General features: G+C 34.8%; 2 protein-coding genes across 2 annotated transcripts; one reads left to right on the top strand and one right to left on the bottom strand.

Moving 5' to 3' along the window:
• Window positions 1-1405: 1405 nt before the first annotated feature.
• Window positions 1406-3747, top strand: LOC120577707 (uncharacterized). The gene is made up of 2 exons (XM_039829508.1): window positions 1406-1473; window positions 1877-3747. The coding sequence occupies exon 2, from the start codon at window positions 1941-1943 to the stop codon at window positions 3543-3545; it is 1605 nt and encodes a 534-aa protein (XP_039685442.1). The 5' UTR covers window positions 1406-1473; window positions 1877-1940; the 3' UTR covers window positions 3546-3747.
• Window positions 3748-5084: 1337 nt separating this feature from the next.
• LOC25500164 (putative ABC transporter C family member 15) lies at window positions 5085-12447 on the bottom strand. Its single transcript, XM_039829507.1, has 10 exons — window positions 9796-12447; window positions 9596-9682; window positions 8599-9255; window positions 8157-8321; window positions 7428-7722; window positions 7074-7288; window positions 6667-6972; window positions 6211-6274; window positions 5883-6122; window positions 5085-5649 (listed from the first exon to the last, which is right to left on the bottom strand). The coding sequence occupies exons 1-10, from the start codon at window positions 12109-12111 to the stop codon at window positions 5510-5512; spliced, it is 4485 nt and encodes a 1494-aa protein (XP_039685441.1). The 5' UTR covers window positions 12112-12447; the 3' UTR covers window positions 5085-5509.
• Window positions 12448-12917: the final 470 nt, after the last annotated feature.

Raw genomic sequence — 12917 nt, 5'->3', positions numbered from 1 at the left:
TACTAAAATCAATATTGTATTTTACTGCATCCATTCCTTTTTAACGGTTACTTTTTGACATTTTACACAAACCAAGATACTCAATAAATATTTCTTTTTCTTATACAATAATCTATACTTTTACTATAATAGTCTTAGTCATTTAATATCTTATTTCATATATTTCTCTCTCCGCAATAAATAACTAAGGGTAATGTTGGTAAAACAACATTTATTGTTGCATTGAACTTTGAAAGTGACAGTTAAATAGGAACAAAAAATTTCTCCAAAAATGACACTTAAAAAGGAACGGATGGAGTAGTTTTGTAATTGTTTCTCTCTCTCTCTCAACCTTGAGATTGATCGGACGATGGTAAATCGGGAAGGAGAGAAAGCAGGAGGGGATTTGGATACGAAACTTTTATCCAACCCATTATACACATGTTTGAGAATTGTTGTTCCCACATGTTGTTTGGCTGTGCCACACGAGTAAATTACTCAAATGCCCCTCGGCAGTTAACTACCGAAGTTTTAGAAATACGGCTGCAGTTAACTGCCGAGGAAAACTTCGGTAGTAAACTACCGAGGAAAACTGAAAACTTCGGCAGTTAACTGCGGAGGAAACCTCAAATCTGTTTTTTTTTTTTTTTTTTGACAAAATCCATAAATTGTCATTAATAACAAACCTTTTTTTTATTTTTTTGACAAAAACCATAAATTGTCTTTAATAATATTTATTGATTTTGAATGTTTCAATCATTATTTTGGTACGTTTCAAACAATTGCAGTATTATACTTATGCGTATATATCTTAATAAGAATAACATTTAAATCAGTGTAAAAATTAAGCATTTGAATATTGTTTTGCACATTACTTAAATACAAATAATAAAAAAAAATCGTTAAAATAATTGTACACAACGATTTTTTTTAAGGTATAATATGTTGTTATATTTTCTACATCAAAATAATTGTGTACAAAGATTTTTTTTTTATTTAAGTAATTTGCAAAACAATATTCAAATACTTAATTTTTACACTTATTAAAATGTTTTTTGAGAACTTAAATGTTAAGCCTAAAATAAAGAAAAAGGAAATAAAAGAAGAAAATTCCGTGAAAGTTCTTTGGAAATAAAATATTCACTATTGTTAAAGAAAGATCAAAGCAGTTATAACAAAAAAAAAAAAAAAGATGAAAGGAGTAATACAATTAAAATAAATAAGGAAGGCAAATCAATAAAATTAAAAACGAATTATTAAGAAAAATCAATGAAAAATGATAAAGACCGCGGAATATTCTTAAAAAATATTTATGGTTTTTGTCAAAAAAAAAAAATAGGTTTGAGGTTTCCTCGGCAGTTAACTGCCGAAGGACATTTGAGTAATTTACTCGTGTTTCTGAGTCAAAGCTAATGTGTCATCAGCAATTCTCCACATGTTTCTCACTCAGCAGCTTTGTTTATGAACTAACTGAACTCAACTGTCCGGAAACAGGTTTTCTTTCTCGAATTTCCCTTTTTACGCTCTTGAGGTTATATTGCATGCCATATGTTTGAGGAAATGCATGTGTTGAAGTTTGTTGAATAAGTTTCTTTTTTGGTACAAGAGAATAAGTTTCTACAGCTATTGATATTGATATGTAAAGGATTAAAAAGTTCCTTTAACAGCTCTGAGTACATATTCTGCTAAAAATTACACAATTCATTATTTATTCAGTGCTCAATTTCATTTCACCTCTGTCAATTTACTATTCCCCTTTTTCCCAATTCTTCATCAACCATCATTTTTGTTCTTGTTCAATTCATGCAATTCAACCCTTTTTTATTCAATTATGTATTATGATATTGTTTTCATATCGCATTTGCGGTTTCTGTCTTTTTTTTTTCTTTTCTTTCAGATAAAAGTTAAACAAATTGGATGGTGGTATTTTGAGCCATACTACAGACACTGAGCTGCCAAAAATGAATGTGTTATCCGCCAATGTCGTACAACAACTGTCATTTTCATTCTCAAAATCTTTATCAAGTTTTGAATGGGAGAACAAGAACAAGAATGCGCTGTTCCTTACGGTGACTGTAGCAAAACCACCTTCTCGTTCAACTGTCATCCGAATGGGTGGTGGGCCAAGGACGTATCCAGGCGGGGTGTCCAAGTGGCAATGGAAGCGTATGCAGGCCAAGAAGGCCAAGCAACTCTTGAAGGCACGACTGTGCCGGGAGCGGCAGATATATGAAATGAGGAAGAGGGCTGAGCTTAAGGCTGCTGTGTCTGACTTGGAGAGGCCCTGGGAGGTGGTTGAGAAGCCCCCTAAGTTGTTCTCTATCAAAGCCGATGAGCAGCTCAAGGTTTTGGCTGATAGGTTTCAGAAGCCTGGTGGGTTTGACCTTTGGACTGAAAATGATGGACCTCAGTTGTTTCAAACCCCCGATGAGTTGCCTTCTGCAAGGTTCTTTCCTAAAGGGGTTGTTCATAGTATCAAGCCTTATATGAAGGTTACTAGTGATGACTTGTTGGAGGGATCTGATGTTCTAGAAAATGATGGCGGTGAAGGGTATGGGTCAGATGATGTTCATGATGGTGAGGGTGGTTCTTCTTCTCCTTTGAATTATGGGAGGAATGAAGTGAACGTTGGCAGTCGATTGCAAAAGAATGGGAATGGAAGGAGGTATTTGTCAGATAATGTTGATCGGTCTCATGATGGGGAGCGTTCTTCTCATTTGAGTGCTGAGGGGAGTGAATTGAACGTTCGTGGTGGATTGAAAAACAACGGGAATGGGAGGAGGTATTTGTCAGAGGATGTTGTTCGGTCCCATGATGGGGAGCGTTCTTCTCATTTGAGTACTGGGAGGAGTGAACTGAATGTTCGTGGTGGATTCAGAAAGAATGAAAATGGGAGGTGTTATTTGCCAGAAGATGTCGATCAGTTCCATGATGGGGAGCGTTCTTCTCATTTGAGTACTAGGAAGACCGAGTTGAATGTTCGTGGTGGATTGAGAAAGAACGGGAGTAGGTATTCATTAGGGGATGTTGATCGGCCAGATAATGAAGATCCTTATTCTTCTTTGAATTCTGGGAGGACTGGATCAAATATTGATGCTAGAATGAGGAAGCACGGGAATGGAAGGAAGTTTATTCCGAAGGGTGTAGATGGGTCGGATGATGCAGAGCGTTCTTCTCCTTCACATGCGAGGAATGGAGCGAGTTTTGATGGCAATTTTGGGAATAAAGGGAGTGCAAGGAGGGCTTTATCCAACGATGGTGATGCTGTTAGGTCTAATGGATCTGGTGATATTAGATTGAGGAGGAAGGAGAGTGGAAAGAGGTTTATGTCAAAGGATGTTAATGGATCTAATGGGATGTATGCAGGAAGAGATGCTTCTGGCAGAACACATAGAGGGAGTAATTCCATTGCAGGCAGGAGATATGGAAAATATACTCAGAGGAGTTCAAACAATGTTTCACGAAGGGTTAGAGATGCAGATTCTGAAGTTTATGATATGGGTTTACAACAAGATGGAAGTTATCAATTCTTACAGAATGAGCAACCTGACTCTACAAGCTGGTAAAACTGTGGACTCTTAGTCAAGGGTTATTCTTTGATATTGGTAAATGTTTGCTTGAGAAAAATGATTGATGCTTTGTTCCTCTTTCGTAGGCATTGCAAAAGTATATTTTGTATATAATACATTTTATCTTTAATGAGAACGTTGAATATCAAGTCAAAGTCTTTTTTATTTTTTAAAAGCTTTTGAACTTTGTAAATTCTTATTCTTATAATTGCTTAGTGCGTGCAATTATTTGAAAACTGAAGTCCATAAAAATAATATTTTAATAACAGGTTATGATATGTGTATTGTATATACAAAGCCATTTCTTAGGTGATTTTTCTTGAAAGTGTTGTGTTTGAAACCAACTGCTTTTAATTTTAAAAAGTAACCAAGGACAATAACCAAGTTATGTTTGATCAAATGTTGTAAAATAAATTTGGTCCTGGATAGTTTAAGAGGTTTCTGGACTACATCAATATTGAGAGATTGATATTATATTTGCATGCTAGAATCTAATCAAGGTGAACTTATAAACAAGGGCTTCTTTTGAATCAGTTTTCGAGCATAGCTTTTGTAGCTAAAAATATTTAGAGTATAGTGTTTAAATTTACATCTGTTAATCTGATTGCAATTCAGTGTTCATGTGGTCATTCTAGGAAACAAAAACCATATTCGAATTTGATTTCAAAATGATATATGGCATAGTGGATCCCATGAAAGATCCCAAGTAATACTCATATACCCTTATTTCACTCAATTGGCTAAATTTCCCTCTGTATATATTTTAATGCCGAACATTTTGCTGCGGGCTTCATATTTAGAGCTATTGGTTTTGCTTTTAATGACGTTGATAAAAGTAGTTTTTCGATGTAGTTGGTAGATGTTTTATATGAAATTGTAAGGATAATCAAGCTCTTTATGTAGAATCATTGGAGTTTAGAAGCAAAATATCAAAGTCTAGTGATGTGTGAGGTGGTTTGAAATTCATCCTTGCTCCTTTAATTTGAAAAGATAAATACCAGTGTCTTTTATGGATCAATTTAATTCTCTCTCTTTTATGGTTTCATCCTGTTTCCTTTCAATTTTAGTAGTAGAATCAATTACTTGTGACCTTATCCTTGATGAAATGAACTAGGTCTTTGGTTCGTGCATTGTTGAAGTTGTACATGCTTTCCTTAACTGTATTATTTTAGTCAAAGAGACCACCTTTTGGTTCAATCCTTTCGATATTTATTTCCTCAATCCCAATATTTACTGACAATCTTATTTCCTCAATCCCAATATTTACTGACAGTCAAGTTGAAGGAATTGTCAGGATATGATCTTAGCTCCCAATTATCAGTTGTAGACTCCCACATCTCATAAGCTCTGTCACGGGTTTGTGGTCTTGGAAAGGTACAAGCTCCTGGAAACCTTAATTGGATCTCAGCTTCCTCGAGTGATTAGCTTCCTTGAGTGATTAGTCTATAAAGTTGCGAGTGAAAGATCCTTTTTTGACGGGATTAGATTGGATTGAAGTTTGCTGAAGCAAAACCTCTTCTTCTATTTTAAACTGAGTTTGAAGGCAAAAATGAGTTTACAATAAGATGCAATCTAAAAATCAAACAAGAGTTTTTTTTTTCTTTCTTTCTCAGTTTCACTTTCTAAATGAACAGTGAATAACTCCATCTGAAAACAAATATACTCTAAGAGTGCACTGAACAGATTATTACAGTTTGCTAGATGAGAGACAGGATATCCTATTTACAATCTCATCCCAATTTGATCTTTCCTGCCCAAAATTGGTCACATATGGTATATTAAATAAAGAGGCTCTTAATGATTTCCCATTTTGTTATGTTACCTCACATGGATGGGACCAGGAAGGAGCTTCTTTCTTGATTGAAGCTATGGCTGAAATAATATGGAGCCTTTTTTGTCCCATCAAACAGGTAGCTATCTGTGACTCCATAAATTAATATATTATCCCTCAAGTCTTGAAATTATTCCCTGTCTTGGACATGTTGAGTTGCCAAGTTATTGAAGCTATGGGATCTGCTAGAGTACTCCTTTATAAGTTTGTAGAAAAATGAATCTTCTCTTTCAAGTAACTTTGATGGTTCATCATATTCTGCAATTCTCCCTGTAAAATAAGATATATATTAAGTTACTTGTCAATATCATACATCAAACTCTAGCATCATTATTATGTTACTTCATTCGGCTTTAGAATATTTATCAATATTTTTCATATTTTTATCTGTACAATGCTTATTAACACTTCTGGTATATAGTTTTTTTCTCTAATCTGAAAGCCTATTTTGTAACACAATTAAATGGACAGAATCAGTTCTAATTGTGATCTAAAACACTTACCATCACTGAGGACCAAAACCAAGTCGCTGTCAATAACTGTGTGGATTCGATGAGCTATTGTGACAACTGTTCGATTGTTAAACTGTTGGCAGATGATATCCTGTATCACTCCGTCAGTTGCAGAATCCACCGAGGCTGTTGCTTCATCTAGTACTAATATGCTGCTTTTCTTCAACAAGGCTCTTCCAAGGCAAAATAATTGTCTTTGTCCAGCACTCCAGTTATCACCATTTTCAACCACTGAGAAAGCATTTCAGTTTAGTATTAATGATTTTGATTATTACCAAAAGAAAAATAACTCTGCAAGTTGATAGCTAATGTCAATAACCTGGGGAGTCCAACTTCTCTTCCTTGGCCCTCACTAGGTGACCTAGCTGACATTTATCTAATGCCTGAAAATGAAAAAAAAAAATCATTTGGTTTGTGATAAGGAGAGAAAAGTATGACAACTTCATGTTTACCAAACTATGTATAATTTGGTCTTAGAAAGTGTACAAATGATATTTTAGTAAATTTCACATTATATTACTTTTGTTGTTCTCCTTAAAAAAATATACGGAACAAAGAGTTTTGAAGTGTATTATCAAGTGTTTGTCTTGTGCTATTCTCATTGTTTTGTACCTCAGAGTGTATCAAACACACCGTAAATGTCACCAATGAATATTTATCTGGATACTTTCTTTCCTCTTGAATGAGAAGATATTTTCAACTGTGCTAATACTGATAAATATACATTAACTTTATTTTCATGTTCATGAACTAACTGTTTTGTTAAAGTGTTTACCTCCCACACTTCACTGTCAGAGTATTGCTCCAGAGGGTCCAGGTTTCCTCTGACTGTGCCTTCAAACAAGGCTGGATCCTGTGGGATAATGCTGAGCTTTGACCTTAAGTCATGGAGACCTATCTCACATATGTCTACATTGTCGATCACAATGCATCCCTCTCTTGGTTCAACAATCCTGAAAATTGCCTGTATGAGGGTTGATTTACCACTGCCAGTTCGTCCTACAACACCTATTTTCTTCCTTCCAGGAAATGTACAAGTGATATTTTTCAACACAGATGGTAGATGTTCAGCGTATCGTATCTGTAACATAATATTTTTTGTAGAAGATACGTTAGGGAAAAATGGACATAAACTTGATTCATTACATATTTTGCGTGTCTTAAATTCTTGCTATATCAAACCTGCAAATTTTGGAAACATATTGTTCCAGTTTCTGGCCAGTTTCTTGGCGGCCGGCAGTCTTCAATCACAAGAGGTGATTCACTTGCGATATTTGTATATTGAAGAATTCTTTCAACTGATATCATCTTGTTTTCTGCATTGCAAATGTTCCAGATAACTGAAGCTTGCAAGACATTCAAATTGATTCCATATGTTACTGCTAACCCTGCAATGCCTGTAACATACCGGAAAAGAAAGTAAGATCATTTTCAATTCCTGTGTGGAGCATTATATGAAAATAACTTCGTATGTTTGCAAAACACATGGTTTTATTGTCTATTTCTGATATTTTCTCAATAAAGGTTTGTACTTACTTGGATTTATGAAACCTTCAGGGAGGCTCACTAGTAAGACAAGTGAAAAGGCAAAAACAAAATTTGAAAGCAAGTTCAATCTGTAAGAGAGCCATTCCATTGCAGACACGTTATGAAACCATGGCCTTGAGAAGCCATCTAGAAGGACAAGATTTGTGCTCATGAAGCGGCCTTCTTGATCGAAAGCTCGTATTGATGCAGCTCCTGCTAAAGATTCTGAAAAATGGTGGAGAATTGGAGTAATTTGTATCTGTGCTAAGCGAGCCAGTTCTCTTGCTGTCGGATTATAATATCGCTGAAATAAACATCATTCAACTTCTGTTAGAATTTCATAAAACAATGGTGTATAGAGAGGGACATGAGAAAGAGACTGATTTCTTTGTAAGTACTCCCTCCGTCCCTATATCTAAGCAACCATTTGAATTTATTTTTGTCCCGAAATGTAAACTCCTTTTCAAATTACTAGATTCGTTTATTATCAAATAACTTAAATATGAGCATTTTTATCTACTTTAAATATTTGATTTATAATTTGAATATAAGCTTCGGTTCACATAGCTTATGCTTTGCAAAATTGAAATATTATATCTTCTATATTAATTTTGGAATTACAAATGAGTAACACTTGTTTTATGTCCTTTCATATATATATATATATATATATATATATATATATATATATATATATATAGAGAGAGAGAGAGAGAGAGAGAGAGAGATGATACATACTTGATACCATATGCAGATTGCAGTTACTGGAATGAAGATGATAAATACTTGCCAAGCCGCTTGACACATCACCGCAATAGTGCCAAGAATTTGTATTATTGAGGAAGCACACGATCCTATTCTGTGTAACATTTCCATGTCAAGCACACTTTGATCTGTGGAGGCCTGAAATTAAGACTTTCAATATCAGTGTTGTTATATAGTGCCCATAGTAGGGCTATAGCATATGAGGAGTTTGACCAAACCTATATTGTTGGGCAATATTTTATTTAGTACAAAATGTTGTCAGATACAGGCAATAGCGACGCTATAGCATTGTTGCTTAGGAGAATTTCAATGAACCGCTATTTTCCTCCATCCACGATTGAAATCGTTGTTCAATATTGCATTGCAATAATAACAATAATAGTCATAGATAGCATTGCCATATATGAATTCTTACCCTGTTCAAGATTCTTCCAGTTGGGGTAGAATCAAAAAATGACATCGGGGCTCGTTGCACATTATGCAACATTCTTGTGAAAAAAGTTTGTGCTGTCCAAAGTCCAACATTTAACACCAACGTGGCTCTCAGAAGAACGCAAAGGGAACCAGCAACAGAAAGTACCATATAAATAAGTAGTATGAAATTCATATCAAATATAGGCTTAGCATCAGATTTTGTAGGACAGACCCAAGCCATCCAATAGTTACTACCAATCTGAAGTATTTGGAATGAAGACTGTGCCAATAGTATGATTGGAACAAGAATTCCTCCTTTAACGGTTGTCAAATAAGACCAATAAACTTCTTTTGATATGCTTCCTGTTTCTCTTTCTTCATCTTGAACCAATTTTCCATCATTATTTCCTTTGCTTTCTGTAGGAGAATTTTCTTGCACTGTGTCAAGTTGTGTGTGCAAAAGTTCAGAACTTGAGTTTGAGTAGGTGATGCATTCTCCTTCAGGTATTGGATTTAAATTTTCTTTACTTGAATTTCCAACCATAAGAACTGACTCTAGTGCTTTGCTATGAGCACCAACTAATGATTCAAATCCTATATTTTGCTTTAGAAGTTCTTCAAATGTTCCAGCTTGTGCAATCCTTCCATTTTGCATCACCTGGTTTTCATTTGGATCAGTGATAGTGTGATGTATGATAAAAATGGAAGAAGTATATCAAAATTTAAGGAATCCAAAGTAAAATGATATATTTTACACTGTCCAAAAATCAAATCCAATGATCATATGTGTGACTTTAGAAGTAGTTATCGATTACAGCCAAATGTTTTTAAAGATGTGAGGATTACAATTGATTGCCAATGTAGAAAATCTTTAAACTCAGTGTATATGAATTAAATTCATAGTTTAATAGGCTATAGTCTCTTCAACAACATAATTTGATATACTCTTTATTGACTAAATAAATATAGTACCAAATTTCCAAGCAAGCATCATTTACCAGAATGAGGTCTGCTGCTGGGAGAAACTCAACTTGGTGTGTAACAAAAAGTATAGTTTTTTCTTTGAGAATCCCCAGAAGACATTCCTGTGGAAAACATATGAAACACCAAACATTAAAGCAATGTAATTGTTTCTCAAACAAGTCTTTAAACCATGAAATATTTTACAAATTTAAAGTATAGAAAAAGAAAAACTGACCTTAAAGAGGTGAGTGCCGGTATGAGCATCGACAGCACTAAAAGGATCATCAAAAAGGTATATGTCAGCATCTTGATAAACAGCTCTAGCTATCTGTATTCTTTGTTTCTGTCCACCACTCATATTAATCCCTCTTTCACCAATCTCAGTCAAATCACCACATGAGAATAGCTCAAAGTCCTTTTTCAAAGCACATGCTTCAACAGTTTTTTCATACTTATCTTCTTCGAACTCTTTTCCAAAGGTTATGTTGTCCCTAATATTTCCGGTAAGTATCCATGCTGATTGTGGAACATAAGCCTTTGTTCCACTAATCTTAACGTTCCCTGATTGTTTAAATATCTCTCCCAAAACTCCGGAGAGCATACTAGATTTCCCGGAACCGACAGAACCACAAATTGCAACCTTCATTCCTCTCTTAACTTTCAACTCAATTTCATCAAGTGTTGGAATTGTTGTCTCAGGATCCCAACTGAATCTTCCTTTCTCAATAACTACATCAAATTCTGTTTTGTCCTTAGAAACATATTCAATCACGTCATGTTGGATTTCTTCCTTCTTAAGAAAAGAAGCGATCCTATCGCCGGAAACTTTTCCTTGGGCAATGACATTGAGTAGATCAGGTAGACTAAACATAGGATCTTGTAACATTCGGAATGTCGCAAATGCGGATAAGACCCTTCCGGCTGTCAGCTCAATCCCTATGAACATGCATGTCCAAAAGGTTATCACTGAAATGAATGTAGGTGAACCCCAGAAGATAAAAGCCGAAAATGCCTGTTGTCTTAATGACTTTGATAACCAACCATATTCAACACTTCTCAATGCTTCTATCCTTTGGAAAAACTCACTATCCCATGCTTGAAATTTCAAAGTCCTCATGTTTTTGAGAATTTCTGAAGTGGTCTTCATTCTGTTGTCTTTTGCATCCATGATCTTGGTTTGGTATCTTTTCTGTATTTTCGTTAAAGGTATGTTCAAAGTCATAACTGCTAGTGTAGCAGCTAATGCAGCCAATGAACCTAATCCAAGATTTGTCTGCAAAATGATAACAGCTAAGGAAATTTGTATCGGCAGCATCCAAATAACATTTACATACCAAACGAAATCCGTAATCCTCTGCACATCTACACTCATGTAGTTCATTATCTCACCACCAGAATGACTTTGACGCGATCGGCTTGACAGATGTAAGCCCTTCTTGTATACATGTGATATCAATGCGGCCCTTAGGCGGAGGCCTAATTGCCGAGCACCGAAAATCCATTGCCTCTGAGCTATAACCTCAACCATTTTAGCACATAAGAAACCTAGCGACAAAAGGTATCCGCTCTTTAGTCCGCGACTGTCCTTCTCGGTGAGGAAATTCACAAAGTCAGTGATCAAATATGGACCAACATAAGATGCTGAAGCGCTTATTATTGCAAAAAGCGCGTTGATTGCCGCTTTTTTTCTAGCAAATAAATAGATTGCCTTGTAGATAGATGGATTTGTAGTTCCATCTTTTTCCTTAACTTGTCTAAGACTCTCATCAAATGCGCAATTTAGATATTCAGCAGAGTCCTTGATGTCAAGATTAGGAATGTCATCCAATTGAAGAGGTTTCTTATACCCTACCGCAAACAACGGATTGAGCCATGAGAAATTTATCAATTGAAAAATTGTAGCTTTTCCATATGGTGATTCTTTTAGACACTCAGAAGAATGTTTCTCATTTTTCTCTTCCAAAAGTGGTTCAGATATGCTACCATTTGTTGCAATGATGACTATGCCTGTTTTCCCTCTTGTTGAAACAACTAACAGACATGTTGAAACAACCAAACCAAGGAAATCTGCATATTCTTTTATACCAATAACACCCTTGTTTTTTATACTGAAATTGACATGAAGGGCTGTGCTGATAATGCTCAAAAGGAAACTGAAAAACCACCAAAGCCTTACAATCCAATGGAAATTAGCATTAGTTTTTGACATCTTGCATATTGCTATTAGAATAGTCGCAGAGGATAACACTTGAATGATCTCTGATGTATAAGTTTGAAGTTTTGAAGTACACTGAGGCTCATGATTGAGCATCAATATTAGCATTAAGGCATGAATAGCCAACAATAAAGTGGTGCAAGCTAAGCTTATTTTGTAAGGAAAACCAAATTTTATGCAATTTGGATGCACTTCTGAGACCTTGTTTTGCTTGGTGATGTTGTTCATGCAATTTCTTAGGAGTTGGACTAACAATATCACAAGAAAGCCAAATTCTAGAGGTAAAGTTACATGTTCCAACAAGCATGTCAGACTAATGGTTGCCATGTAGTCCATGAAAAACTTCTTAGCTCTGTCAAAGCCAAATGAAGAGCGATATCAAACTCCTAAGAAATTGAGGATATAGTTCAAGCAAAAGTAGTATTGAGACTACACAAAGTGAGGTGTATAGGGTATCTAAATCAAACTTCGATTTGGATTGTGTGTAGTGTGAGAGGCACTCAGTGACTCACATCTAAATTTCAATACATATTTTGATTCTTTATAATCTAAAATACCAATTTTTTTTTTTTTTTGTAAGGAATGTAAAACACCAAACTTTAAATGTGGATCATTTGAGTGTTCATGTATAATAAGAAGTTGTGACTGCACACAATCCAAATCTCTAAAAATCATAGAATATCTTAGTTTTGAGCCAAGTAAAGTATAAAACTAATTGAACTAAAAAGACTAATTGAACGTTTAATAGTATTTGGCATGAACTACCAAGTAGTTTCCTAAAACTAAAATTATTATTGTTAATTTGGTATAATCCTTGTTTGAAATATCAAAGACAGCTCATTTTTCTTTTCTAAAATACTAATTTTTCTTCTACATCTTGGATTGTTTTTTTTTTTTTTTTTGCTGTATTCAATAAACAAATTAAATCATTTCAAATAGCGTAGATTATGTCCTCGTGACTTAAGCTCAATTGATAGAGACGGTGCATAACATATGCAAGGTCCGAGATTCAAACTCCGGCAAAAAAAAAACTTAGATTATACGTAGAGTATTTTTTTTTATTTTTTTGAAAAAAGTTTAGACGTAAAAATATTAGAAATGTGATTGTGCCTCCTTTGGTTTTACTGAATATTACCTCATTA

This window comes from Medicago truncatula, chromosome 8 (genome assembly GCF_003473485.1).
Source record: "Medicago truncatula cultivar Jemalong A17 chromosome 8, MtrunA17r5.0-ANR, whole genome shotgun sequence".
Classification (NCBI taxonomy): domain Eukaryota; kingdom Viridiplantae; phylum Streptophyta; class Magnoliopsida; order Fabales; family Fabaceae; genus Medicago; species Medicago truncatula.
This window is presented reverse-complemented; position numbering and strand designations above follow the sequence as displayed.

Excerpts from the sequence above, each read along its gene's own strand:
- LOC120577707 (XM_039829508.1), top strand. The coding sequence starts at position 1,941 with ATGAATGTGTTATCCGCCAATGTCGTACAACAACTGTCATTTTCATTC.
- LOC25500164 (XM_039829507.1), bottom strand. The coding sequence starts at position 12,111 with ATGGACTACATGGCAACCATTAGTCTGACATGCTTGTTGGAACATGTA. Across the intron at positions 7,289-7,427 it reads TGAAGGTTTCATAAATCCAA|GCATTGCAGGGTTAGCAGTA; the intron begins GTAAGTACAAAC and ends GGTATGTTACAG. Across the intron at positions 6,123-6,210 it reads AGAGAAGTTGGACTCCCCAG|TGGTTGAAAATGGTGATAAC; the intron begins GTTATTGACATT and ends ATGCTTTCTCAG.